At 47.5% G+C, this 27947-nt stretch overlaps 1 protein-coding gene and 1 non-coding gene across 8 annotated transcripts; both read right to left on the bottom strand.

The window, feature by feature from the left end:
- Positions 1-286: 286 nt before the first annotated feature.
- Positions 287-27947, bottom strand: CHD4 (chromodomain helicase DNA binding protein 4). 7 transcript variants are annotated; one of them, XM_046647703.1, is made up of 40 exons: positions 27795-27947; positions 26777-26954; positions 23114-23235; positions 22700-22915; positions 22362-22480; positions 21999-22240; positions 21629-21756; positions 21230-21365; positions 20898-21076; positions 20461-20700; positions 19612-19815; positions 19285-19490; positions 18779-18910; positions 18602-18698; positions 17464-17655; positions 16780-16980; positions 16459-16596; positions 16075-16196; positions 15775-15948; positions 15245-15386; positions 15020-15151; positions 14791-14908; positions 13521-13645; positions 12949-13186; positions 12609-12784; positions 9893-10073; positions 9722-9808; positions 9547-9635; positions 9313-9446; positions 8823-8967; positions 8543-8708; positions 8180-8277; positions 7947-8076; positions 7370-7441; positions 6918-7055; positions 6553-6661; positions 6312-6444; positions 1965-2163; positions 1087-1250; positions 287-905 (listed from the first exon to the last, which is right to left on the bottom strand). In XM_046647703.1, exons 2-40 carry the CDS (start codon positions 26874-26876, stop codon positions 888-890), a joined length of 5742 nt encoding a protein of 1913 aa, XP_046503659.1. In that variant the 5' UTR covers positions 26877-26954; positions 27795-27947; the 3' UTR covers positions 287-887. The 7 variants fall into 7 exon arrangements, with proteins under 7 accessions (XP_046503659.1, XP_046503665.1, XP_046503673.1 ...); XM_046647709.1 differs by having other exon boundaries at positions 1968-2163; XM_046647717.1 differs by having other exon boundaries at positions 9893-10070.
- Positions 8362-8503, bottom strand: LOC124231363 (small Cajal body-specific RNA 11). The gene has a single exon (XR_006886504.1). It is a non-coding gene; the product is annotated as a small Cajal body-specific RNA 11 (non-coding RNA).

Here is a 27947-nt window from a genome sequence, read left to right as displayed (position 1 = left end):
TTATACATGAGAAACCGACAGCCCAGAGTAGTTCACTTCCTGAAGGTTACAGAACCGGTAACCCGCGGCGCAGATATGACCCGGGCGGTTTGGGAGCTGCTCATCTTCCACAGGTGCTGCTCATCCTTGGTCCAGGGCCGTGGGGCACATGCACGCAGGCGGTCCGCGGCTCTTTTGTGAACTCCAGAACACAAGGTAGCCCCCTAGTTTCCAACTGCACATGTCCCAGGGCTCCTGTCATACACACTCATCCACCTGGACCTACACTCACACTGAACCAGAGCACTAAAATACAAGGAAACTTTTATTTTCAATTTTCACCAAGAAATCTGCTGTGGTTTTTTATGCTTTTGGTTCTTTTCCTTTTTTTTTTTTTTTTCCACTTTATTTTATTCTATCTGCTCAGTGGCTGGAGCCGCTGGGTTCCTGGTATTAAAAAGATGCCAACAGAGGTAGCTGTGTCTCGCCCAGGGGCCCGGCCCACTCTGAATACCCCAAAAAAGGAGAAAAGGAAACACAAAATAAACCAACAAAATAAAACCAAAAGGAGGAAGAAATTCAGATCATTTTCTTCAAGCCTGGCGGGTCCCACGACAGTTTGTGTGTAACAGACGTTACAGTGGGGAGAAGCCAGGGCCCAGAAGGCCAGCCCGCCAGCTCCCTGCAGATGGCGCCGGCGCTACTGCTGCAGTCTCTCCAGCAGGAAGGGCACCACTGCCCCTCACTCCCTCCCCTCCCCCAGCGCACTGGGGGCTGTTCCTTTACAACATGGAAGATGGGGCAGAAGGAAGGAGAGGGTCTCTCAGGCCCCCACATGAGAAGCTGGGCAAGGGAAAGTGAGGAAGGTCACTGCTCAGCGGTGGAGGTGGTATCATCAGTGTGGATCTTCACTGCTGCTGGGCTACCTATAGGAAAAGAGGGCAAAGGGAGTTAGAATTCCAGACCACAGGAACCCACCCGGTCCTACGGGAACTCACTGGTAAGGCAGCCCCACCTGCCCAGAATGTAAAGCTAGGGTGAGAGAGCAAAGTCACAAGTTCCAGAACGGCTCTGCTCGAACCGTTGGCCAGAAGAAAATGGTCATACCTGCTGTGGAGTAGGTTCAGGTGCTCGATTTGCCAGGCGGCTGAGAATGTTACGCTCTGACATCTGTAGCCGCACAGCAACTGGGGGAATTCGGGCAATAGTAGCTGGGAGTCGAGTCACATCGGCTTTCATGTCACTCAGCAGCTCTTCTAGCTGTTTCAGAACTGCACAGGAAAAAAAAAAAAGTGGTGAGCTGTGGCAGTCAAGACCAAGATCCTTCTTACCACAGGGGACCCCCCCATCACTTCTCAGTGACCAAGGGACTAATGTGCTGGAGTGCTGGAGTATTGTCTTTTGTCACTGAATCACCTGACCTGGCCTCCACCATGCTCACATTCCTGTCCCTCATGTTCCACTTCCAACTGTCCATGATTCTGTGCTTTTCAAAGTCACCTAACCCTCACTGTCCCTTGCTCCCTTTTGTCTCTATTTTCTCCACTTCTTGAGAGAAGTTTCTATTTCCTTTTCTCACTGTCCTTCTTCTCCACCTTTTGGATGTGTCTCCCTCCTTCTCTAGAAGTCTTCCTCATTTCATCTTCCACCCCTCTCACAATGTTTTAACTTAGAAACAAAAAGTTGAAAGGGGTCTAGAACGTGACAGGATCTTAAAGCACCTGAAGTCACCTCTAAAGTAGCCCAGATGACAGTCTATTATTCTGCTTTGCTCTCCACCTCCAAGAACTTGACTATATTAAGAGTTAAAAGAGGCAAAGAACTACTGTCCTTGGTTGCCTCTAAGACATTAGCTTCCCCAGGAGGAAGGCTAGGCTCCCCGAGGAAGGGGCTCTGAAGAAGGCTTGGAAACACGCAGCAGGTGTGTCAGGGAGGAGCAGAGGGAGGAGAAGGCTGAGTCTGGAGGAGGCAGGGGAGCCACTGGCTACCTTTGTGCAGGACTGCATTGGCTGGCTTGTTTCCTGCCATTGACTCCTTGGACAGGTGCTGATGACTCTCCGCCAAACACTCCACCTCAGCAAAGCGGGTGTTTAGGGCCATGGAAGGGTGAGAGGGGTCCTCTGACATGTTCAGGTAAGCTGCCCGGCGCAGCTGTTCCTCAATCACCAGGGCTTGTTCTAAGAGCTGGACAAGGGATAAAGAGGAAACAGAGGATGAACCGACCCTCACTTTGCTTATTTCTGATGGGCCTCTCAGAACCTATAAAGAACCGGACAGATGGCTCCCCCAAACCCAAACAGTCTAACATCGCATTGCTTTTTTTACCCCCGCTTTGGAGGTCCATGTTTTTTAAACTGTTTACCTCTTTACTGATTCACTTTTACACAAAAATGATAAAAACTCAATTTAGAAAATACAGAGCAGGGGCCGGCCCAGTGGTGCAGCAGTTAAGTGCGCACGTTCCGCTTCAGCAGCCCGGGGTTTGCCGGTTCGGATCCCGGGTGCAGACATGGCACCGCTTGGCAAGCCATGCTGTGGTAGGTGTCCCACATATAAAGTAGAGGAAGATGGGCATGGGATGTTAGCTCAGGGCCAGTCTTCCTCAGCAACAAGAGGAGGATTGGCAGCAGATGTTAGCTCAAGGCTAGTCTTCCTCAAAAAAAAAAAAGAAAAAAAAAAATACAGAACATATAAAAGAATTAAAGTCACAAATAATTCCACCTCCTAGAAGTATTTAACATTTGAAGTTTTTCTTTGCATATATATTTTTTATGTAATTGAGATCATTCTACAATAGTCCCCACCTTTCTCCACGGTTTCGCTTTCCGAGGTTTCAGTTACCCACAGTCAACCGCAGTCCAAAAATATTAAGTGGAAAATTCCAGAAATAAACAATTCCTAAGTTTTACACCAGAAATAAACAATTCCTAAGTTTTACACTTCGAGCTGTTCTGAGCAGCGTGATGAAATCTTGCACTGTCCCATTCTGTCCCTCCCGGGACATGAATCATTCCTCTGTCCAGCATATCCACACTGTATAGGCTACCTGCTCATGAGTCACTTAGTGGTCATCTTGGTTATCTGATCAACTGCCGCAGTATCACAGTACTTGTGTTCAAGTAACCCTTATTTTACTTAATGATGGCCCCACAGCCAACTTTATTATTTATTATTGTTAATCTTTTTTTCCCCCCGAATCCCCCTGGTACATACTTGTATATTTTTTAGTTGTGGGTCCTTCCAGTTGTGGCATGTGGGATGCCGCCTCAGCATGGCCTAATGAGCGGTGTCACATCCACGCCCAGGATCCAAACCGGCAAAACCCAGGCTGCCGAAACGGTGTGAGTGAACTTAAACCACTCGGCCACAGGGCCAGCCCCCAAATTGTTGTTAATCTCTTACTGTGCCTAATTTATAAATTAAACTTGATCATAAGTATGTATGTATAGGGAAAAAACATGGTATATATATGGTTCACTACTATCTGTGGTTTCAGGCATCCACTGGGGGTCCTGGAACATCTCTCCCATGGATAAGGGGAGACTATTGTATAGACATACCTAATGTTTTCAAAGTTACATAGTAAGAATCTTCCTTTATTATTAACTGCTCTTTATAAAAGATGGTTTTTAATGGTTGCATGGTACTCCATCCTATGGATATACCTACCATATCCTATCATTTGAGTTGTGTTACTCTAAAATTATTTTTGTTTCTTTTCTTTTGTCTCCGTATCTTACTCTCATTCCTTTTCTTCTCCAATAGGCAAACCTTCTAATATACTTACTCTGTTTTTTTTGTGGGTGTTTTTGAAGACTGAATATTGTTTCATGTGCACATTTCTAATTTATAGAACCACATTCTGTACATAGAAAATGCTTTTTCTTCCTTTCCCCACTATATCTTTTTAGAAAGCCCATTTACGTTGTTATAGCACATGTATTGTGTTGCTTCTAACTGTTGCTTAATGCTCCATGTGAATCCACATTTTACCTATCCACACTCCCAATGTCAAACATCTAGGTTGCCTCCAGGTCCCACCACCAAAATTCATACTGCAACAAACACTCTTGCACATTTCACCTGGTGGAGCTTCGAAAAGACTCTTTAAAATATATTCCAAGGGACAGAATGTTGATTTATAAGTTATGAGACTTAATTTGCTGAAGTATCTACTGGTTCTTCAAGAGAATGAATCCATTAGGGGTCAGGAAAAAACGACAATGTGAGAATAATGGTGGTGGTTCTTTCTTCTACAAGACCTGGCTCCATCAGGGCCTACTAATTTACCCCAAACAAAGCATCTGCTGTCAATCTCTATATACCCTGTCTCCTTCACCAACTCCCTCCTCCCGCCCCAAACTATGAGCTTTCTCCAGGATCAACCCTTGGCTTGCTGCTGTTCTTTTAAAGTATTCTGCCAAGAGATTTTTCCTCTCCTTGCGTCAACCAGCACCTCTAGGCAAATGACTTGATGGTTTTCAAACCTGCATCTGAAGCACTGATTGTTCTGATCCCTCTGTATGGTTGATCACTCTTTGATCCCACTTGTTTATGGGGGGGGGGGGGGGGGGTGGGAGGATATTTACTTGAGAGAAACACCAAATGACTTAATTGAACTTATTCTTTTCTACAAACTGCTCCCTCTCATTTCCTTGATCTGCCAATGATAATTTAATTTTGTCAGTGACTCAAGCTCAAAACTTGAGTTATTTTTGGCGTCTCACTCCTTTGTAACTCAAATCCAGTAAGTTAGAAGTCTACAAACTATGGCCTGTGGACCAAATCTGGCCCGCTGCCTATTTTGTATGGCCCAAGAGTTAAGAATGGCTTTTACATTTTTAAATGGTTGGAAAAAAGTCAAAATAAGAAGTTTGTGACTTCCCAACAATTATATGAAGTTTGAATTTTAGTGTCAATAAATAAAGTTTTACTAGAACATATTCTTGTTTATTTGTACCTATGGCTGCTCTCACACTATGAGAGTTGACTATGTACAATAGAAACCATTAGGTCCCACAAGGCCTGAAATAGTTACTATCTGGGCCTTTAAGAGAAAAGGTTTCCTGACCCCTACAATAAATCAGTAAATCCTGTAAATTCTTCGGTGTTTTGTTTCCTTTATCTTATCCTTTTCCTTTTCTGCACCAGCATCACAGCCCAGTCTTTACTACCTCATGACTATATGATAGTTCTATAACCTCATGAAGTGTTGTGTTTCCATTCTCCTTGGTCATAATAAAACACTTCAGAAACCTTCAAGGGCTGCCCACTAACTAAAGGGTAAAGTCCAAAATCTCTTATCTGGTGCCAAAACCCACCTACTGACCTCTAGCTCTTACCTCTCTCCAGCCTACCTCCTACCATAACACAAGTATCTTCTACAGCCCAGCTGAGCTATTTACTGTTTCCAAACAGCCTAAGCTCTGCTGCCTCTCTCTTTGCCCAACCTAATACCTTTGGTTCAAAAAGCCTTCTGTTTCTATCCAACAATCTCTACTGCATTCATCAAAACTTAATTCCAATGCCATATTCTCCATGATGAAGCCATTTGTGAGCTCTCTCTTCACTCCTCAAATTCCCTCTGGAGAAGTTTCTCATGGATTCAGCAGTCTCCCTCCCAGTACACAGAATGGCATTCATTTGATCACACATTTGCCTCTAAGCTGACAGCTCCTTGAGAATAGGCACCGTGCCTTATTTTTCTCTGTGTCCCTATGTCACTCAGTGCTTGGCGCATAATGTTTAAAGGTTCATTAGGGTATATTTCTTATTCTCCCAATTACACTCAGTGTAAGAGCCACGTGTCTTGTCTCATGGTATCCCATTTTGATGGTCTGCACACAAAGTGGCCTCCATATACATTTGCTGAACTCCTGACTGAGAGTCCCTGCAGTCCTGGGCTTACTGGCCCTCGTGATTCTGAAAATGGAGCTCTACCTTTCCCTCTCCTTTGTGCAGCCACCCCACCCTCTATCCACACAGGTACTCTAGTACCGCCAGCCCACTGACAGCCCTACCTCCTCAGAGATCCAATTCAGTCCCACCTCTGCATCTTTCCTGAACACTCCAGCCTACAGTGTTCCCCCAGCACTCCCACTGCACTAGTCTGTGTCATTCATTAGGCACAGTCATCTTCAGCCCTTGAACAGCTGGTTTATTTTCAAGTCTGTATGTCTTGATCCCTAATATTTAAAATACTTGGGAGCAAAGCCTTTCCTGGAATACCAAAAGTTATACAGGAGAATGACCAGCATGGCTAAGTGAACAGAGTCCCTGCTGCACTTTAGAGGCTGTCACTTCAGTGCTGCATTCCTCCCCATTCTGCTCACCTTGAACCTTCGGGCTAGGAATTTATTCTTGATCTCTAAGAAATTGCCACGGTTCATTTCACCCTTGAAAGGCTCATTGAGGATGGCATAACGTGGGTCATTCTGGATGTCCTGCCACCGAGCATAGCCATGGCTATTGGAAAAGTGCTCAGGAAAAACAAAAGGAAAGTAAGAACCTCAAACTGTGGGACCATGAGAAACCTGCTCCAAGAACCTCAGCCCAGACTCAGGCAAAGGATACTTTATGATGCCAGCCAGCAGCCAGTAGTCATGCCGTCGATGCCAGATCTCGTAAGTCTTCTTGGTGACTGTGGCTGCCCGCTCCTCATTCTGCCAAAGGGAATGCAACTCTGAGGAGGAATTTGGGGAAGGTTGGGAAGAAAAAGGCAAACATTTGTGAGAATTCAAAAAGCTATTTACTCCTTCTCCCCAGACACCACCTTAATAGTAACGCCTCTGGCTTTCTAACACGGAACCAAGAGGCGTATATAATCAGCCTGGCATTCCCTCATCTATTAGAGGTAAAGGCTCTATACCCTGGCTTCTGACAAGAACCCTAATTTCACCTTAGATCCTTCTAACCCCAGTGGGCCCTCATTTTCATACCAGTAAAACCGCCATCTGCAATGTTGAACATGAAACGCTGCTTAATATTTTTCTTCTGCTTCTCATCATTCAGGTCCTTGGGAGTCTCTCCATTCTGAAGCATCACCTCTTTTTTCTCTTCTTCTTCTTTCTTCTCTTCTATAGGACATGCAAAAGAAAAATGTCAGCTCTCAACAGAACCCAGAGCCTTGGCCCTTACCCATGGCATTATATGCTACAAGACATCCATCTACCTCCACCCTTTCGCCACACAGGTGTCTCTCAAACTCAGAAAAAGGTGCCACCAGCCCATGGACAACTAAATGTGAGGACAGAGGAATCTTTTAACTTGGGATAAAATGGCTATATGGATACAGATGAAGAGGCTGGGGGTGGGTGTGTCCTGAAGATAAAGTCCTTGCTTCTAGTTTTAGAGTCCTTCTAAACCACAGTCAGTTTCTCCAAACACCCACCTTTGTCCTCTACCACAATGGGGGTGAGATCTATTGCTGACTTCTCCTCCACCTTTTCCACATCAGCAACACCTGGGGGGAAGAGACAGCATTGAGAGTGTATCTAAACAATGTTCTCCTCTGTTCCACACTATATCCAACTGAAACAGTCCTAAACCTCAATCGCTATCATTAAAGTCATAAAACATGTCTTAAGAGAGGGGAAAACTCCATAATTTAAACTCAAGGGTCGGGGTTGGCCTCATGGCCGAGTGGTTAAGTTTGCGCGCTCCGCTTTGGCAGCCCAGGGTTTTGCTGGTTCGAATCCTGGGCGCGGACAAGGCGCCGCTCATCAAGCCATGCTGAGGTGGTGTCCCATGTGCCACAACTAGAAAGACCCACAACTAAAAATACACAACTGTGTACTGGGGGGTTTTGGGGAGAAAAAGGAAAAATAAAATCTTTAAAAATTAAAAAAAAAAGTCAAGGGTGCAGGGTTCTTCAGTATGTCACTTCCTCCTGACACCTCTATAGCCTGGCTAAAGTCCAAGAGCAACTGTGGTTCACAGGGATCTGCAGTGCTTGAAAATGTGGATACCTTTGGGCTCTGTCTCCATAGGTTCGTCTGTTCTCTCCTTCACCTCTGCCTTTTCCACCTTCTCTTCTCCCTCAGGAGGTTCAACAAGGACTTTTTCATCCTCTGAGGCAGGGGCAGGGGGCTGTGTACACTTTAAAAGGAGAAAGACAAAGGTTGAAGCAGGCAGGCCAGCACCCAAGAGTGGGCTTATCCACTTGCTTTTGGTGTGGCATCCAGTCAGCGCCATCTCTTACCTCAGCGGTGGCCTCAGGGGCTGCAGATTTAACCTCCTTTTCTCCTTCTGCACTCTCCTCTTCTTTGACGCTATTTTCCTCTATTTTTATCCCATCCTCTGCAACCAACAGAAAAGAATTAATTAGGAAGAAGGGCCTGGAGCAGAGATAAGATCATGCCTTCACAGTTTGTCTCATTTTAAATTGTCCTCTCGTGCCTTTAAGAGCCAGACCTATTCTCAGGACGGCCCTCCTAAACTGAGAGGGAGAGATTGCTGTGTGTCCTGCCAGAGGCCCCTGTTAGAACTGAGCACAGGCGAGCAGAGAAAGCATAGGCCAGGACAAGAAGAGAGGGACAGAAAAGGACAGTGCCCGCAGACTTACCGGCAGGTGGAGCAGGTGCAGGAGTATTGGGTTGCGTGTCCCCTGGAGTGGAGGGTGTAGGAGTCTTGGGGGAAGGTGACCCGGGCTGGGACATTTTTTTGTTTTCCTCTACTTCAGCAAGTTCAGGCATGCTCCAGCGCCCATTAACATGTTCAAACTCCTGAACCTATAGCAACAGGACAAGAAGTTGAAGACCCAATTCCAGCTCTAGGCTCCTTTCCTGTTGGCCCTCCAGTTTCCCCTAGAAACCTTGAACAACAGAGAGAGGCTCAGGGTTTACCTTCTTGCGAATCAAGGACATAACACCAATCCTGGTAAGAACGTGCTGGCGAGACAGGCCTTCTCTGGGGACACCATCAGCAAAGGTCTCAGCCCCATCTGCTCCCGGCTCACATAAATGCCGCATAAAAAGAGAGACGTAAGCCCTGTAAAAAATAAGTAGAGAAATGAGTTAAACAGCAATCCTGCCAACCCCTAGATCGGACTGTTTCCCATCCCCACTTAGGCATTATCCCAGACCACGACTGTGGTTCCATGTTGCGGTAAAGCCAAACCGGCACAGTGCAAGCTGATCTCCAAACTCCATACCATGCCCCAGGTTCTCTTCCAGAGAAGCTAGGGAACACAAAGAACCCTATTACTAACAGCTTTGCCTGCCAAATTCAGCAGAGGAAACAGCGAACTTCCCTGCTTAGCCTGGACTAGTACTATAGAATGACCAGAGATTAGAAGCTCTTGCCCTACATCAGTCATTCCAGCTCTCAACTTACTTGAACTCTTTCTCTGATTTGCCTCGCAGATCTCTCACAAGCCACTGGGTGGTAAAAGCATCCTGAGGTGGCATCCCATATCGCATAATTGCATTAAGAAAGGCTTTTCGCTGACGAGCATTAAAACCAAGTACCTAGGGGGAGAAGGAACCTAGGTGAGAGGGAGCAGGTCTTACTCCACCAGACCCAATACCAGCACTCACCCAACCTTCCTTAGAATTGTATGACACTTACTTCAATATTCCCACCAACACGGGCCAACAGAGGAGGCAATGGCTTATCTTTATCGTTCCGCAGGCCCTTACGACTGGGCCTGCGGGGAGCTGCAAGAAGAAAAGGTTGCATGAGGGACACCGGTAGGGTATAAGACAAAGTAGTATTTTAACCAGCAGAAAGGCATAGGCCTCACCTTCTGAACGTTCATCAAAGTCTTCATCACCTTCCTCTGAGGCCACTGAATAATCGGACTGGTTGTCGGACTGGTCGTCCTGCCAATCTGGAGGGAGAGAGGGCAGATGAGCGGGGCCCACTGCTCTAGTGGAACGGCCCATGGGTGGGGGGCGGGGCCGGCCACACACACCTCGGTCCTCCTGGGAGCCATCATTGTAGTTGACCTGTTTACGGATTCTTTTTCCTTTGCCCAGATTTCGGGCCAGATCTTCTTGCTGCTGCTCATAATGGTGCCGCAGCAATTTCTCCCAGTAGTCAGGATCCACACTTTCTTCTTGTTTTATGATTTCCCGTTCTACCTCCTCTTCCTCCTGGGACAGAGGGAGGGCCAGGACTCAGGAGTGCTGAAGTCAGCACCACCAGCTACCCCTCGTCCTCACAGTTCCCATTCTGCTAACTCCTTCTCATGACTGGACTCGGAAATACTTGGTGTGCCTGCTCGGACCTAAGAACTTAAAAGAAATTTAATTGACAGGACATGGCTCCTCATAATTATGTACAGATGAGCAGTCAACTTAACTAAAGAAAAATATGGGATGGAGCTGTTATCACAAGAGAAGGATGAAGAGACAGTATGCTTTCTTCTAACTCCTTTTACTGATACATATATAGTTAGGAGACAGAAAATGTAGAAAAGAGAGATTAGAGCCTTAGCAAGGCAGAATGGAGAAGCTTCTGAAATACTGCAAAAGATTTTCCTACAAGAGAAAGTAGAAGGGCCATAAGCCCTTCTGTTCTTCACAAACTTCATCAAAGTTTACCAACTGTGTGCAAAAAAGAAAAAAATTATACGGGCCGGCCCGGTGGTGCAGCGGTTAAGTTCATATGTTCTGCTTCTCGGCGGCCCGGGGTTCGCCAGTTCGGATCCCGGGTGCGGACATGGCACCACTTAGCAAAAGCCATGCTGTGGTAGGCATCCCACATATAAACTGGAGGAAGATGGGCATGGATGTTAGCTCAGGGCCAGTCTTCCTCAGCAAAAACAGGAGTGGCAGTAGTTAGCTCAGGGCTAATCTTCCTCAAAAAAAAAAATTACATACATATATCCTCTTATGTCCCAATAATGTTTATGATCCTCTGAAAGTCTTATATTTTTTTCAGACATTTCAGGCCACTAACTGGTTCCAGATCCCTTACATTAGAAGTAAACTGCTGCCAATAGCATAATGCTAGAATCAACCTAAATATCCATCATGATGGAACTAATTAAATAAATTATGGGGGTTGAGGGTGGGTGAAATGGGTGAAAGGGGGGTCAAAAGGTACAAACTTCCAATTATAAAATAAGTAAGTACTGGGAATGTAACGTATAGCATGGTGATTATAATCAATGATACTGTCTTGCATATTTGAAAGCTGCTAAAGAGAGCAGATCTTAAAAGTTCTCATCACAAGAAAAGAAAATTTTGTAACTATGTATGGTGATGGATATGTAGTTGTGGTGACCATTTTGCAATATATACAAATACAGAATCACTATATTACACACCTGAAACAAATATAATGTTATGTATCAATTATGCCTTAATTTCTTAAAACAAATAATGGTACTTCTAAACAAGAACATATTATACAGCAAAAAGAAAAAGGTGGGGGAACTCTTTATGTACTGATTTAGACTCTACAAGATTTTTTAAGTGGACAAAAGCAAGGTAGAGAACAGTAGGTATACGAAACTAATTTTGTATTTAAAAGGAGAAGAAAAAAGGCGTTTGTGTGTGTGTATATATATGTGTGTGTATGGATGGATAGATATGTAATTTGTATGCATATAAAATATTTTTAGAAAGGGACAAGAAAGTGAAAATACCATTTATCCCCAGGAAGGGAACTAGGCAGCCAGACAGGGGTGGAAAAGACATACCTTTGTATCTTTTGAATTTTAAACCATGTGAATTACTATTTATTCAAAAAGTAAAATTTATAAATATTATAAACAGCAGCTGCCACCACACGAGAGGGTCATTTGTATACCTATGTCGTCATGAACAGAGATTATCAACAGGTGGGAGAGTACCACCCCTTCCTTCCCAACCACTCAGAAAGTGCTGCCCCAGTCAATCACTCCTACATGCAGCCACTGCCCTGACAGAGCGTAGAGCACCGTACAGGAGGGCAGTCAGTCTACAGACCTATCAGACTATTCAGCCACAGTTACACATAACCGAGGTTAGTAGCAACACCTTCAAAAAAGAAGACAACAGGTATGTATCAGAAAAACACAGCAAGAGGGATGGTTCTGAGTTACAAGGATGAGAAAAGATGGCAAAGACCACCAGAAACCTATGCCAATTCAAAGTCCCCTGAGCTGAATAGTTTAAAGAGAACGCAAATGTTTTTCATTTATAGCCTACTTTATCATTTAGGAGGAAAAATTATTATCCAAGCCATGCATTTATCATGATTTTAGTATTTGTTTTTTACTAAAAAAGACCAAGAAAAGGAAGAGGAAAGAAAAAGGGCAAACAACAATTCTAATGTTTTAAAAAGCATAGGGAAATAGGCTGTCTAAGTATGTTTCTTACCTCCTGCTTTTTCTCCAAAGAGACTTGAAACAGCAATCAAAAATTTATTTGTAGGGTTAATGAAATGAGATTCTGATAAAGAGCTAATATAACTGTTTTGAGTGAGAAATTTGGCTGTGAGTTTCCTGACAGGCACGGCAAAGAAGAGAATGTGATTGATCATTTTATAGTACTTATTTTCATGGAAAGAGATATATCAATTCATCCATGTACTTACTAATTTACCTACAAATGTTTTCCTCTTGTCTCATACCATCTTGGTCTCAGCTCCAATTTTCAGACTAATCACCAAGCACAAGATTGCCTTGGACTCATACTCACCCCCATTTCTTCTTCCCGCACCACATACTGGGCCACTTTGAATGAGCTCAAATATTCATTCATGCCCTGCAATTCTGTATCTTCAGTCTCATCCTGGTTACGGTCCAGCAGTCTTTCAATGGCCTTATCATCATAGTGGATAACACTACTATCTTCTCCCTCTTTGTTGTCTCCTCCTACAAAGAATCAGGAGTCCATACCCCCAAAGTCAGCTTCAGCAGCTGCAGTGGAAAAAGCAAGTCCCAGAGGACCCTAGGTCCAAGTCTCAGGACCCTAGGTATCAAAGATACCCTTTAGAGAGGCCAAGCCCCACACCAAAACAAGTTTCTGACTAACGTACCTCCATCTGTAGCTTCGTCCTTGAATAGTTCCTCAGTGCCAAATTTGAGGATGTCGTCAAGCTCCTGTTTGGACATGGATCCAGTCTTGGAGCCCAGCCCAGGCCGAACCACTAGATGCGTCAGCATCATCTTCTTCTTTGCCACCTGCGTGATGCGCTCCTCCACTGACGCACGGGTCACAAACCGATAGATCATCACCTTCTTATTTTGCCCAATACGGTGAGCTCTGCTAAAGGCCTGGAGTTGGGCACAAAACGAAGCCAGAAAATGAAGTAACCATATTTTCCTGCTTTCACTTTTGCCTTGACTTACACATAATAAGCTAAATCCAGCACAAGGCAGGAGCTGCAGCTTGCCTCATACAAAACTTCCTTTTGCACCCCTGCCCCAGACACCACCCTCTATCACGTTACCCAAAATAGGGCCATGGCTAACCCAAACGCTCTGGCTTACAATAAGGTAAAAGACTTAAAAAGAATCCATTGTTTCCCCATGAAACAACTAATTCCAGATGGTGGAGTCCTCACAGAGAGTACTGTGTACTTCCAGTAAGTTACTGTACTCTGCTCACCTGGATGTCATTATGGGGGTTCCAGTCAGAGTCATAGATAATAACTGTGTCAGCAGTGGCCAGATTGATTCCAAGGCCCCCAGCTCGAGTGGAAAGCAAGAAGCAGAACTGCTGAGCACCCGGTGCTAAAAAAAAAAAAAGGAACCAAAAATACCATTAGAAGCGTCTCCTGAATTCCAATTAATAAATGTAGAAGGAATGCCAGAAATAAAAAACCTCATTAGGCAAACATCACAGTGATAATCATTGTAAGCAAGGTCCACTGATGGATACAGAAATCAGCGTGAAAGTTTAAGGAGAAAAAGGATGTTACTATAGTCTCAAACATATCCTTCAAGATATTTATCGATTACAATAGGAAAAAGTGTAACTTTACAGTGGAGAAACTCAGCAGACACCACCTGAACCAAGTGATCAAGGTTAACATCACCAGTAATGGGACGTCATCAACATCATGTCCTCCCCCGATGTGATACACTAAAAAGGACACAGCATTGCTTATATTCTTGCCCAAAACGCCTACCCTCAATCTAATCATCAGAAAACATCAGACAAACCCAAACTTATAGACATTCTAGAAAATAACCGACCAGTAATCATCAAAAGTTTCAACACCATGAAAGAAAAGGAAAGAATAAAGAACTGTCACGGACAGGAAGAGACAAAACTAAATGCAATGTGAGATCTAGGATTGGATCCTGAAACAGGAAAAGGACACTAGGAGGACAGCTAGTGACATTCAATTAGAGTCTGCACTTCAATTAGTAGTATGACACCAGTGTTAATTTCCTGGTTTTGATAGTTGTATTGTGGTTATATAAGTTGTTATTATTAAGAGAAACTGGGTGAACAGCATACATGAACTTTCCGTATTAATTTTTTGCAACTTTTCTTTAAATCCAAAATTATTTTAAAATAAAAAGTCAAAGAAAAAAGTAGTGGCTACTGGGACAAGTCTGCCACTAACTTGCTATTTGAGCTTGGATAAGTCCTGGTCCCTTTCTGGGCCTCAAGATAAAATGAGCAAGGTTAAATAAAATGCTCTTCTTTCTAGCAGAAAGGACAAAGACATCAAAGGAAAAAAATCCTCCTAGGAATAGTCCAATACATTCCTCCAATCAAGATATTCAAAAGCTTTACTCTTCCCTATCCATTGACAAAGACCCAAGAGAACCACACAGGAAAGCAAATGCATGAGAACAACAAGCGACCGGTCCAAAGACACGAGTGAATGAGGATGTCTGGACTGAAGCCAGTCCTTCCCTCTTACCATTGAAGCGGTCAATGGCCTCTTGACGCATGTTCCCAGTGATTCCACCATCAATACGTTCATACTTATAACCTTCATGTTCCAAGAAATCCTCTAGTAGGTCCAGCATCTTGGTCATCTGGAAAAGGAGCACAGTTTAATTATCAGTCAGATAAAAATCCCTTTTGCCATGTCACTGAGACTTGTCTACTGCTGTTCCCTAAAGCTCCCAGCCAAGCCTGCATAATACCTGGGAGAAGATGAGTACACGGTGCCCACCCTCCTTAAGGTTCTTGAGCATCTTCTGTAGCAGCAATAATTTCCCAGATGCTCTGATTAGGGCACTGCCATCATACATGCCATTAGGCATCTTAGGGGCTTCCTGAGGAAAGAAAGAAATAAGAAAAAAATACTGAAAGAAAGCCCAAATGGAGCAGTTCCAACCCAGGGATGAATGAGAGGTGGCACGACATACCATTGCAGCCACAGGGAAGAGATATGGGTGATTGCAGCACTTCTTAAGATCCATCACCACATTTAGCAGAGAGACCTGGTTGCCACCACCTCGAGCATTGAGTGCCTCAAAATTTCGAGTGAGGATGTACTTGTAGTATTTCCTACATGGCAAGATAGAAAGATAAGTCAGACTCGAGAGCTATTATGTGACTTACAACACAATCCCAAGGTCTAAGATCTTCCTTCCAACATATCTCACTTTGGGACTAAGGAAGCCTAACAAGAAGCACCAGTATCACCATCAGTATCAGTACTATCAGTACCACCACCACCACCACTACCACCAGCACCACTTTAAATAAGCTAAGGTATTTAAATAAGAATATGGGCCCCAACCCCACAGCATTAGGTGTTTCCTTAGGCCTTGCTTGCTCCCATCACCAGATGCCTTGAAGTGGAGCATGCAGAGGAATAAGAAACACTGCAGACTGGCAGATGTCTAACTGTTTTTGCAAAATGAAGTCAATGCTTCTGTCCCTTCTGACTCACTTCTGCATAGGGCTCAGTTCCACACGCACAATCAGCTCTGTCTTGGATGGCATATTCTTGAACACATCAGCTTTGAGCCGCCGCAACATGTGAGGCCCTAGCATGTCATGCAGTTTTTTAATCTGGTCCTCTTTGGCAATGTCAGCAAACTCCTCCAGGAAACCTTCCAAATTGCTTCAGGAAGAGAAAGGAAAAAGTTGTTGGAGAGGGAAAAGGAAGAAAGGAAAGTGATACACAGGAAACGGGCAACAGGAAAGAGAAGCAGAATTATGAACCGATTGTGGATCAACACACACTTACTGGAACCTCTCGGGGGTGAGAAAGTTGAGCAGATGAAACAACTCTTCTAGATTGTTTTGTAATGGAGTCCCAGTCAGCAACAGCTTGTGCTGGAGTGAGTAACCATTTAAGACCCGGAAGAACTGGTGAAGATGGAGAGGTGAAATTCAATGAAAAGAGGGCTCCAGCATATCTCCGCAAAACTCTGAGCTGTTTCACTGCCCGATAGTTAAACCCCTGCCCCTACCTCCATCTCTTTTTAAGGCCTGGCCACCAAGGGGCATGACAAGGGAGGGAGGCAGAGACACTTCTTCCCTTTCCCCTCCTCCTAGGTCTCCCCTTAATGAGTAGGTAGTACTAGAAAACTAAAACTGGAGGCCATAACCTCCTACCCTACCCCCTCACCTTAGACTGATTGTTCTTAAGCCGATGGGCTTCATCCACGATGAGGCAGGCCCAGTCAATAGACCCCAAGATAGCCATGTCAATGGTGATCAACTCATAGGATGTCAGCAGCACGTGGAATTTCACAGATGCCTCTTTCTGCACAAGAAGGCAACCTGGTCACTAATGTTCAACTCCTCCAGCATAAGTAAGTCCATAGAGTTTTTTCCTCCTCCCAGCTGTTTTCCTTTTGCCTCACCCCAAGGACCAGGTCAAAAGGAGGCAAACTAAACCCATAGCAACAATTCCCTCTCTAGGGTGGTCTCCCTCCAACTGAGATACCTTCATGCGAGAGGCCTTCTTGCCACCACGAATGGCGTTGTCTTCAAAGGAGAACTCATTCTCTCGGATGATGGCACGGCTATCTTTGTCCCCCACATAGGTCACCACATACATATCTGGAGCCCACATTTCAAACTCCCGCTCCCAGTTGATGATGGTAGAAAGAGGGGCACTCACTAGGAAGGGGCCTTTGGAATGACCCTTGGAGGAAGAAGAGAAGCAGCAAGGTAAGGACTGAGGGTCCCATCACAATACAGCCTCAGCGCCCACCTCTACCGTCTGTCCCAAGAGCTAGCCGAGGACTAATGTGCACTGCGGCTTCCACTCTCACCTTTCTCCACACATGCATATGTCCTGTCTATTCCTTTCCACGAAGCCATGCCCACCTTTACAGAGAGCTTAAGACCTCACCCCTTCCATTAAGTCTTTTCATACTAATTCCACTCACAATTCAGCTTATCGCAACACATATCCATTTCCCCAGGACTGAGGCTCTGATTCTACCCAAGGCACCACTCCCTCAAATCTTTCTCTCTGCACCTGTGTCTATCTTACTGTCATTCAAGCATGTTCTTCAAGGTCAGCGACCAATTTTTTCTTCCTTTTTCTCTCTCCTCAGAGAGTAAGAAAAGACCATGAACACAAAATACCCACACAAAAGACTAACAGCCCCAGCTTTCCTACCTCCTTGTAGAGGGAATAGAGGAAGACTGCTGTCTGGACAGTCTTCCCAAGGCCCATCTCATCAGCCAAGATGGTATCAGTGCCCTGAGCCCAGGAGAAGCGCAACCAATTCAAGCCCTCCATTTGATAGGGGTGCAGGGTTCCACCTGTAGCATCCAGGTACTCTGGCTGTCGCTCATACTTCACTGTTGGCTGAAGGATAAAATAAACAAGTCAAGAGCTAGCAAGAAATTCCCCTCCTTCCATGAGACAACAGCTGCCTGGTCCTCACACATCCTCACTAGATGCTCCTTCAGAGAGCCACAAAAATTGTGGGGAAAAAGATCCCCAATTGTTATTGTAACTTTTGTGTTTGATTTAGAATCCTGTAGGGGCCGGCCCAGTGGCGCAGTGGTTAAGTTCACACGTTCCGATTCTCAGCAGCCCGGGGTTCACTGGTTCGGATCCCAGGTGCGGACATGGCACTGCTTGGCACGCCATGCTGTGGTAAGCGTTCTACATATAAAGTAGAGGAAGATGGGCACGGATGTTAGCTCAGAGCCAGGCTTCCTCAGCAAAAAGAAGAGGACTGGCAGTAGTTAGCTCAAAAACAACAGAATCCTCAAGACAGCAAGGCAATTAACCTATCAGGCAGCAGAGATCTTGGTCCCACAGATCTCTGAGGAAAGATACATCACAGCCTCCCTAGCAATACGATAGTTCTGCTAGTCAAGATCCACCAGGTAAATAATTGTATGTCCCCCTAGATTCATCTTTTTAACCTTAACCATCCTCACATTATATTACACAAATAAAACCCAGAGGAACTGAACCATGAATTAAGAGTCAGCGACCCAGGTTCCAATATAAGTTTCATAAAATCTTGGCTGTGTGACCCCACCCTTGATAACACTTTCTCAATCATATAAAACACCTCCTCCTATGTTTTTATTTTTCAAAGCATAAAAAAAAGGTAATCTTATTATCTTCTCTCATTTCCAGAGATGTGGAGAAGTGGGGAAGCAGACTTATGAAGCCGTCTCAGCTATGGAGTTATTACTTGCAGGTCATTACTCAGAGCACCATCGCTGGACTGGAGCACACAGATACATGGTCCTACAACCAACGGCGCCGCCCTCCCTCTTCCACCCCAACTCACATCAACTGTTGGAGTTTCAGGAGGCCTCTCCAACTTCCGTAGCTTCACCTTCTTGAGTTTCTTGCCTGGTCGTCCTTCCTCACCCCTCATTAACTCCCTAAAGAAGACAAATGTCACACAGCTGCCTAGCGTTCTTCTCAATAAGAAGCAACTCCACTCCTCACCAAAGTCACTCACCTGTGATTCCAATAACTCTGCTTGAACAGGTCATAGTCCTGTATCTCCACATCCTCACTCTCCCAGGATGCCTGATCATAGGGCAAATCTCGCCACTTGATCAAGTAGTGAACATGGCCCTTCTTGTCCACACTGCAAGGTCAAGGAGAAAAACCCTCAAAGCCAGAAGGCCACCCTCCTCTCCTCCTAAGTCAGCCTTGCTCTCAAAAACTGCCAATAACCTATGTTCCAAAACAGACCTTTAGGAAGGACAAACCATATATATTCAGAACCTCTACTATACCAGTCTTTGGACCAGAAATTAACTCTAATCTATAGTCTCCTATGGCTCAAATACAAGGATTCAGTCAGTTAATAATAATATATTGAGCGTGTATCTCTTCCAAGTCTAAGTTACTGGTGATGTCCATTTTCTTAATCCCTTTGGCAAGAGTCTCCCAATGATAAGCTGCCTAACCTCCCGTAAGCCCAAGACAACTACCAGTCTGGCCCAACTCCACTGGTACCTGTGGTTGAGAATTCGGTGGATCATCATCCACTCAGGTTTTATCCCATAGCGATAGAAGCGTTCCTCCATCTCTGCAAATTTAGGGTCCTTGTTCTTTCGCTTTCGGCTCTTCTCTTCATCACCACCAAAGTCCCCAGAAGGTGGCTCATCCATATCATTCTTCCGCTGATAGTTGCGGAACATCACTTGACAGTGCAGCTCCAACTACAAGCAGAAAGAGAAATAAGTCACCAAGGAGTTGCATTCACTCTTTCCATCCACAAGGCTGTTTTCTCACTACCCTCTTCACTGTAGCCCCCACATCTCTAGCTTATGCCAGGTTTACCTGCAGTTCAGACACCCAGGAGCAGTGCCAATAAGACATGCCTTGCCATTTCACAAAGAACTGCCGCTCTGGCCGCCCCTCCAACGGCTTGGGAGAGGGAGTATTGGGATCAGCATCTGGAGGTCGAGGCACCGGTGTGGGAGATGGTGGCTGACCCCACTTCCAGATTAGGATCTTCTGAACTTTGCCCTTAAGAGCTGGACACTGAGAGAAAAAGAGATGATCCAACACCAAATCATTACCATGGGGAAAAGATGGTACAGCTCACACCCTCAACCTTACCAAAGGATTATTTCAAGTAAGATCTAATCCCAGGACCCTTCTAGGGAGAAAATAATAAAACTCTCTCTCTACTTCTGGACTTCATCCAGGATTTGTGTGACATTATCACTCCTATATGCTTAATAAGCCAGTAGCTAGACTTCAACAATAACCCAGAACATGGAAGCACAGAAAACCCACAGACCTAGAGCCCAGAATTCTTCACTTATGCAACTGAAAAGCAGTAAGTGGCCCTATTTAAACCATTCTAAACTACCAAGACCCTGAGGCTAGGTGTCAAGCCATGGACGAATGTTCTGGGATAGAAGAACACTGCTCCATCCCCCTTAAGAGAACTGGCAAAGCATCAACTCCTCTGTTCGAAGTCAGGCCTACATTTTCCCAGGAAAAAGATAACCCAAGACCACAGGAGGAAGGAAGATACCTATCTCGGGGCTGAAAGGTCCATAGTTCTCCAATGACCTCTCTCTGACCTCAGCCTCATGATGCCTACATATAAAAGGCGTAAACCCTTCTGCTAGACTACACTTCTCAAATCTCTCACCCTAGCTAGGGTCAGTCACTCACCGTACAACGGGGACAGAGCCATTCACCATTGGGGATCTCTGGAAGCGGGGGGTTCAGGCAGTGGATGTGGTAGGAGGAAGGACAAGTGTCACAGCAGAGCAGCTCCCCACCATCCTTGCAGACCCGACAGAATTCCATATGGTGGTCATCCTCTTCTTCAGGGTCTCCCCCAACCTCTTCCAGGATCTCCTCTCCCTCTGAATTGTCCTCCTTAGCCTCCCACTGGATGCCTTCCTTCTCCTGTAGTAAAGGACCACAGAGTCAGATCCTTACCACCCCCCACCCACTCAAGTCTGAACCCATTATTCCTTTGAATGCTTCCCAAAGCCTACACCAGCAACACCACCATTTCTACTCCAACCCAGGCCCAAAAGAGCTTTATCTCTCCCACCCTTCCTCTTGAGGGTTTCAAAGGGCCACAATGGCTGGGTACTCACACAGTGGGGGCAGCTCCACTTGCCCTCAGGAGCCTTCTCCATATCTGGATCCAGGCAGACCATGTGGTAAGCTCGGGGACAGGTATCACACAGGATGATCTCACCGCCTTGCTGGCACACCTCGCAATAGTCCTGGTGGTCTGTCTCATAACCATCCACAGCAGTCACCTCCTCCTCGCCTGGGCAAGGAAGAGGGAAAGCCCAGTTATTAGAAAAAAATCTCCCCCCCACCCCCACCCCCACAATAAACCCCACCCCTATCTCCTTAGGGAGATTCTTCACCAATCATTCCACCCCATCCCATCACATACAGATACAGAAGAGAAACACACCTTTCTTTTTCTTTTTAGTGGTCCGGAGTTTCTTGCGGCTGCGGCTACTGCGGCTGGTGGAACCATCAGAAACAGAATAGCTATTGATACTGGCATCATCGAAGTCAGACTCCACATCCAAGTCGTCGTCCTCACTCTGACAGAATGAAAAGGAATAAGGGTAGAGGTTCATGCCAAGGGGAAGGAGAGAGTGGTGGAACAGGGATCAGAAGGGATCACTCCCTTACTAGTGGTACCAGACTCCCAGCAAGACTGTGATACATGGAGCCTTGTCACCTTGTTCTGCGGCCAACTCCCCACATTCTTATGTGCCTACTGTGAAGACTAGATCCTGACATAAGGTAACACTGTCTCTATCAGATATGGCCCCATCACCAAAGGGATGGGCTGAAATCTCACCGAAGATCTCTTACGCTTAGAACCAAAACCTCCCAGCTTGATTTTCAGCGGAGCTACTTTCTTCGGTTTAGGCTTCTTGGCATCAGGTACACGAGGACTGCCTTTGGGCTTCCTACGAGCATTAGGACCTAAAATCATGAGAGCGCAAGTAAGATTATATAATCCAAATATACAGCACAAGGCAGAAGATGGGGAAAAAAAATACATTCTCCATCTCAGCTGGTTTCCCCATGTTCAGCTTCCCAAATACAAGATTCACTCCTCCCTCCTATCTTCTATTTTCAGGCAAACAGAACAGCATTCCCATGCTTTCTGTGTCTTCAACATCCTAAGCCCACACTAGTCCCCCCGGCACTGAATCCCATTTCACCTTTGCCCTCCTTGGTCTTGGCTTTGCGGATAGGCACCTCCACAGGGGGAGGAGGTGGTGCAACCTCAGTGGCTGTCACCATGCTCTCCACCACAGCCACTGCTGCCGCTGCCGCCGCTGCCACTGAAGCCCCAGAACTGCCTTTGAAGGGGTTGTTGGTGCTGAACTCCCGCCACTTCGCACCCAAAACCATCATCATCTTGGACACAGCAATCTTGGGGTTTTTGGCAGCAATGAGGGGTCTGGTGGAAAAATGGACAAGAACAGAAAAGAAAAAAAAGTTTAAGAACAAAAGAGGGAAAGAAAGTGAGGTGAGATTATAGAAACATGCTGCTCCCCTTCCCCCGCAGACCTCCTATTTACCGGACAAACTGGCTGAAGGCCTTGTAGTTGGTGAGGGTGCGATAATCCTCCTCTGAGAACACATGGTCGATGTCTTCCATGCCCCAGTCTTCCAGGAGCTGAGCAGAGGATTTAGGTTCCTGCAGAAAGAGCAAAGTCAAAGACCTGACACCCAGTACCCACACTTGCTAAGGGAATCTGAGTTGAAACTAAGGCTTCTAAGTCCAGGGTAAGAAAGCTGAGAGGGAATCAGTAGAAATAGGTGGACAGAAAATGTTCTAAGGGGCAGCAGAGTGGGAGTAGAGTGGGAAACGAAGGACAGAAGTTAACAGTACAGAAGAGGACGGAGGTCCAGGCACCTTTGAATCATCATCATCGTCATCCTCCTCCTCCTCCTCCTTCCTCTTGGATTTGCTCTTCTTTTCTTTCTTAGGTCCAAGCTTCTTCTTCTTCTTCTTGCCAGGGGTATAGTCGCTGCCCTCACTGTCTGAGCGCAGAGCCACCTCTTCCTCCTCCTCCACAAACTCCGGCCCCTCCCCAGAGCTGTCCCCCAGCTGCCGGCATAAGAGCATACGCTGGAGCAGGGAAGGGGGGAGAGGGAGACAGACACACACATGCTACACACATGCTGACCGCAGGACAGCCCTGAGGCTCATCCCCAGGACACGACCCACCACTCCAGAGGAAGAAACAAACACCCCCAGTCCTTGAACCCTTCTTGGAGCTCCTTCCTTCTTCCTCTTGTCCCTCATAACATCTAGTCACCCACTCACCTCTTTTTTTTGGCGCTTGCTCTTAGGGATTTTAGGGTCCCGCGGTTTCTTAGGCTTTTTCTTCTTCTTGAGCTTTGGAGTCTCCGTTTCTGACAAATCCTCTTCTGGGTCCTCTTCGTTTTCTACATATATTTGGCAAAGAGAGGTAGGCAGGGAAAAGATCAATAGCAAAAGGTTAGAGCTTAATCCAGAGGCTTTAGACTTTATTCCCCCACCTCTTGTCCCAGATTCCACTAAAGAGAACTGCTATACTCTCCACAGAAGGAAGCTGATACTCAGGACAAAAACAGACAAAGAGAGAGCTGTATATACCCGAAATAGGCCTTCCAGGCCAAACCAGGCCCACCTCGGGCAGCTGTCCAGACCCCTGCCTCCTCTCCCTCATTCCTAACAGGAGTCTTCTATATGTTCACCAGTGCAGCTGAACCAAGCTGCTCAGTGTCAACCAAGTAAGAGAAATCAGTTTAGTTCTCCTGTAACTGGCCACCAAGTACTCTATAAACCAGGGAATGAGAATGAAAGGTCCTACCTAGAAGGCAAAACTATAGAATACACCCCCACCATCTTCTCAGAACAGTGTCAGTTCAGGGCTCCCAAAAACCACACCCTTCACTAACCCCTTTGGGTCATCACTCCTCAAGACAACCAGAACCTCTAAGAGCCCAGTTCAATTGCCAGCCCAACATCATATCCACTCCCAAACGTAATTTCCTTTCCCCATCTCCAGCCCTACTGTTCCTCCCCAGCTTCTCCTGGGTCAGTAGCCTCTTCTCCCCAGGGGCCCAAATCAGCCCAGCTGTCACCATCTCCTCCACCCCCCATCCTCCTCCCATCTGGCTCCACCTCCTCCCCTGGCTGGGAGCACACACAAAGCCTGGGGTAATACTGAGAGCTCCTGGGCAGGGATAGGTGGGAAGGGGCACGGAGGGGGAGGAGAAGGCCAGGAGGCAGGTTGCTTTGTAACAGACATTCACACCAGCACACCAGCTCCCTCCTCCCTTTCTCTCTCCTTCCCAAGCCACCCCCGCCCAAGGAGGGGGGGAGTGGAGAAGGGAGTGGAGAGAAGGAGGGAGTGCCTCACCCACTGAAGAGAGGGAAAATGGCTCCTGACCGCAGAAGCCAGCCTAGGGCACCCAGCTGCCAACATAGGACAGACAGGAAGTGGCAGGGGAGGGGGGTGGGTTGAGAGAGGTAGCCAGGGAAAGACTACCCTCACACAAGACTTCCCAAATTATTACCTGGCCCCAGGTCCAAATACCACCTCTCCTAACAGCTACTCTGGAATGACACAGTTCTCAAGAGGTCACTCTATTGTCCTAGGCAAGGAAACCCAAGACAAACATGAAGGGTAATACCACAAGAAGAACTGGGTTACTCCCTCTATCACAATTACTTTTTCAATCATAAGAACTAAAATTTAACAAACGCTCAGCGGAGCTGTGGTCAGAGCATACAACCTTCTCCTCAAATTTCTGATACCCAAAAGATTTACCTTGAGGAATGGGAGCCCACAAGAAGTCTCTGACGCCCAGTTTCCTCATCACCCCTACGCAAACTCCAGGCCACAGATCCTAATTCCCTCTTATAGATTAGAGGGAGCCACCTATCCAACATACGGGAGTCATCATGCCCAAGACCAAGAAAAACGGAGCAGCGTCTAGATAGTGGTGGACAACATGCTTCCCTCAATCCTACACCTGCTCTTAGCTCCTGACACCCAGAACTAGCCTGAAATGCCTCTGGCTCCGCCCTTCCTGAGTGAGGCAGATACTCGGGAACAGGAGACATGAGCTTGACAAAGCACCATCAGGCTCCCCCACTCAGCCTAGCATCAGGCCAGGCACAAGAAAGCCCCTCCTATTCCCTTAGGAATGAACACCAGCCTGGATCTCACCAGAAAAGAATCATTTTTCTTAAAGGCTTCTCCCCAGCTATCCTCATTTTGCTCTCCCCACCCCAATCAGCTACATCTCTTGGTTCTTCCTCTTCATTACCTCCATAAAAGCTGGAAGTGGAGACAAGGATAAACCCATGGAAGCAAAGGGGACACCGTTCCATCCATATAAGACCCCCAAACTTCCCAAACAGATAATATGCTGACATGGCAGGTGGCAAACTGAGATATAGAGGAAGATTTGGGAAAGGGGCAGGAATGGGGTGTGGCAGATGGAAAAACTGGGTCATGCTACAGCTTGGGGCAGAGTTCACCGTGGGAGCCTGTACAGCTCCCAGTCAACACAGGGGCAGCCCCAGACCAAGGGGCCAATGGGAAGCCAAAATGTGGAACCAACACTGGCTGAATAGCACTACTATTTCTCATGCCCCTCACAGAAAGGACAGGATCACCTCACCACCACCTCAGGCAACAACACAGAACTCTGCCACTTGCCCTACACAGTGATGAGACTCAAGCCTAAATTTCTTACCCCAACAGCTGAAGACTCAGTACTAAGACTGACCCCTCTCCTAAGTGGTCTTAGGTTAAAATAGTCTTCCAACTCAGAAAATGCCAAATGTGGAAACATCTCTCCTAGATGAACTCAACTGGCCGCGGGAGCTGAGGGGAGAGAAGGCAGAAGTGAAAGATGTTCAATGGGAAACAAAAACAGGACCAGCAGGCTCCAGAATTAAAGGAAAAACATAAGCAAGAGGATAAAGAAACGGCATGTAGAAAAAAGAAACCTAGAAAAAAAGGTCAAGGAAACAAGTAAGTGACTTAGCAAGGGCTCTGAAGGAAAGACAGACAGAAGAGAAACATCCACTTAGAAGCATGACATCAATCATCATTTAAGGACAGACAAGGGCTCTTCCAATGAGGCAGGGTGGTTATAACCATACGGGTTTGGTCAGTCTAAGGAGCCACTCCACAACACAGATAGGCAAAACCCCCAATACACCCACATCAACATGTCACAGCACCAGCCCAAACCCCAGGCTACCTGCACAGAGGCAGAAGCCCCTAGGAAAAAAATCCAGGATTATGTCCACTTGCTAGGGGATGAGAGGTGCAAAGGGTGTCACCTCCCTTCTTTTGCTCCTCCTAGTCTTATTTGTCAGGCTATTACATCCTACTCCTAGCCCCCATCATTTCCGCACTCAAAACATTCCAGCAGTCTGCCTGGCTAAAAGCGCTGCAGATCCCAGCTGAGGAGCGCAATTCAAACTTCACACAGTTCAAACAGCAGAGAAAACCAGTAACTGATCAAAAGCTAAAAATAATCAGATAGACAGCAACCAACACTCCCTCTTTCCTCTCCACGGCAGTAAGCACAGGATCCTACTAGCACCCATGCTCTGCTGGCCTCCTCAAACCCTCACCACCAACCACCACCACACAGCCTCCAAGGAGTCCCAGCTACCTGCATTCCTCCAAGGACCCACACAAGGTAATGCCTGCCAGCTCAGAGAGCTCCCTCAACTGGGAACTGCATAGGATTCCCGAAGACAGACAGTGCAGCAGGCTTGCATCTCAGCTCGCGGAGCCCAGGAGGCACATGGCTCCCCCCACCCCCCCCAAGAGCTCTGCAAAGGCAACCACTCCCTTCGGATGCCCTCCACCTCAGACTGCACAGACAGAGAGAGAAACTCAACCCTGCCTCACGAGAGTACTAGGGAGGGCCGAAATGCCTCCTTCCTGCCCTGGGCCCCTGGGGAAGATGTTACCTGGGTGGGGTGGGGGCAGGCTGTTGCTCAAAAGTGCATCCATATCCTCCTCCTCACTGCCCGCCGAGCAGGGGGACGGGGAGCCCAGGCCCGACGCCATCCCCTTCCGCTCCCGGCCAGGGAATTGGCCCAGCTGCTCTTGCCTGCGGCCTGGGGCCCTCTACACTGGCCCGAGTCACTGTGCGGGGGAGGGGGGAAGAAAGAGAGAACAGTCAGTGACGCGCACTGTCCCCCTCCCCCACACCCCCCGCTCTTTCCGCCCACCCCCACCCCGGCCCCCCCCACCCGAGCAGGGCACCCGAGCCACTCAGGCTGAACTTAGTTCCACACTCCTCGGGGGCAGCCCGGAAGCCGGCTCCCCAGCTGGAGCCCCCAGATGAGCGGGAGCGACGCCCCCGAGGGCAGTCTGGTGCAGGCGGGGGGAGGAGAGAAGCCAGGCTGGACGGAGCAGGGTGTGACGGGGGGAGGGGGTCCGAGTGGCCGCAGCGCGGGGGGGGGCCGGGGGAGGCGGCAGGCGGCAAGGCGCTCGGGGACACAAGGTCACTTGGGGGTGGGGGGGCGCCTCCCTGCGCCTGGGGAGGGGCTAGTCCCCAGACAGGGCAGCTCTCCAAAGGCTGTCCTCTGGGACAACTCAGGTTCTCCTGAGGAGCCGCGGGGAAGAGGGGGCGTGGAGGCTCGGGCACTCCGGGGGGCTCGAAGCAGGGACGCGGAGGGCGAGGGAGCTCCCACCGGGCAGGGGGCCGGGCCACGTGTCCTGGGGGGCAAGTGAGCAAAGGGCGAGGGGGCGGGCGCCGGGCATTGTGGGAGCCCGCGCCGGGGTGGGAGTCGCGGGGGGCCAGACTCTGGGTTAGGGCGGGGGGGAGGGGGCGCCCTGCAGGGAAGGGAAAGGTCGGCTGCTGCGAGCAGGGGGCGGTCCGCGGGTCGAGGGACGCCTGAGGAAGGGGTAGGTGGAGGGATGACCCTCGGGGCCGGTCGGGCTGAGAGGGGTGACTCTTTGGGAACCCCGCTCTCTCCTCACCCCGAGGCCGCCGCAGGTCGCACTGGGTCCGGCCCGGTGTCACTCCCGCTCCGGCTCCTCCTCGCCGCGGCCGAAGGGGGGAAAATGGCTCCGGCTCCGGCGTCGCCTCTTAAAGGGCCCGAAACACCGGCCGGGAAATCCCACCGCACAGGC

Source organism: Equus quagga, chromosome 1, assembly GCF_021613505.1.
Source record: "Equus quagga isolate Etosha38 chromosome 1, UCLA_HA_Equagga_1.0, whole genome shotgun sequence".
Classification (NCBI taxonomy): domain Eukaryota; kingdom Metazoa; phylum Chordata; class Mammalia; order Perissodactyla; family Equidae; genus Equus; species Equus quagga.
The sequence above is the reverse complement of the archived record's forward strand: the minus strand, read 5'-3'. Positions and strand labels throughout refer to the sequence as shown.

What these genes read in the sequence shown, in the direction of transcription:
- CHD4 (XM_046647696.1), bottom strand. Translation starts at nt 26,876, where the DNA reads ATGGCGTCGGGCCTGGGCTCCCCGTCCCCCTGCTCGGCGGGCAGTGAG. An exon ending in ACGATGATGATGATTCAAAG is followed by an intron (nt 22,481 to 22,699) that starts GTGCCTGGACCT and finishes CTCTTTCTGCAG; the next exon opens with GAACCTAAATCCTCTGCTCA. An exon ending in TTAAGAACAATCAGTCTAAG is followed by an intron (nt 16,197 to 16,458) that starts GTGAGGGGGTAG and finishes CATCTTCACCAG; the next exon opens with TTCTTCCGGGTCTTAAATGG.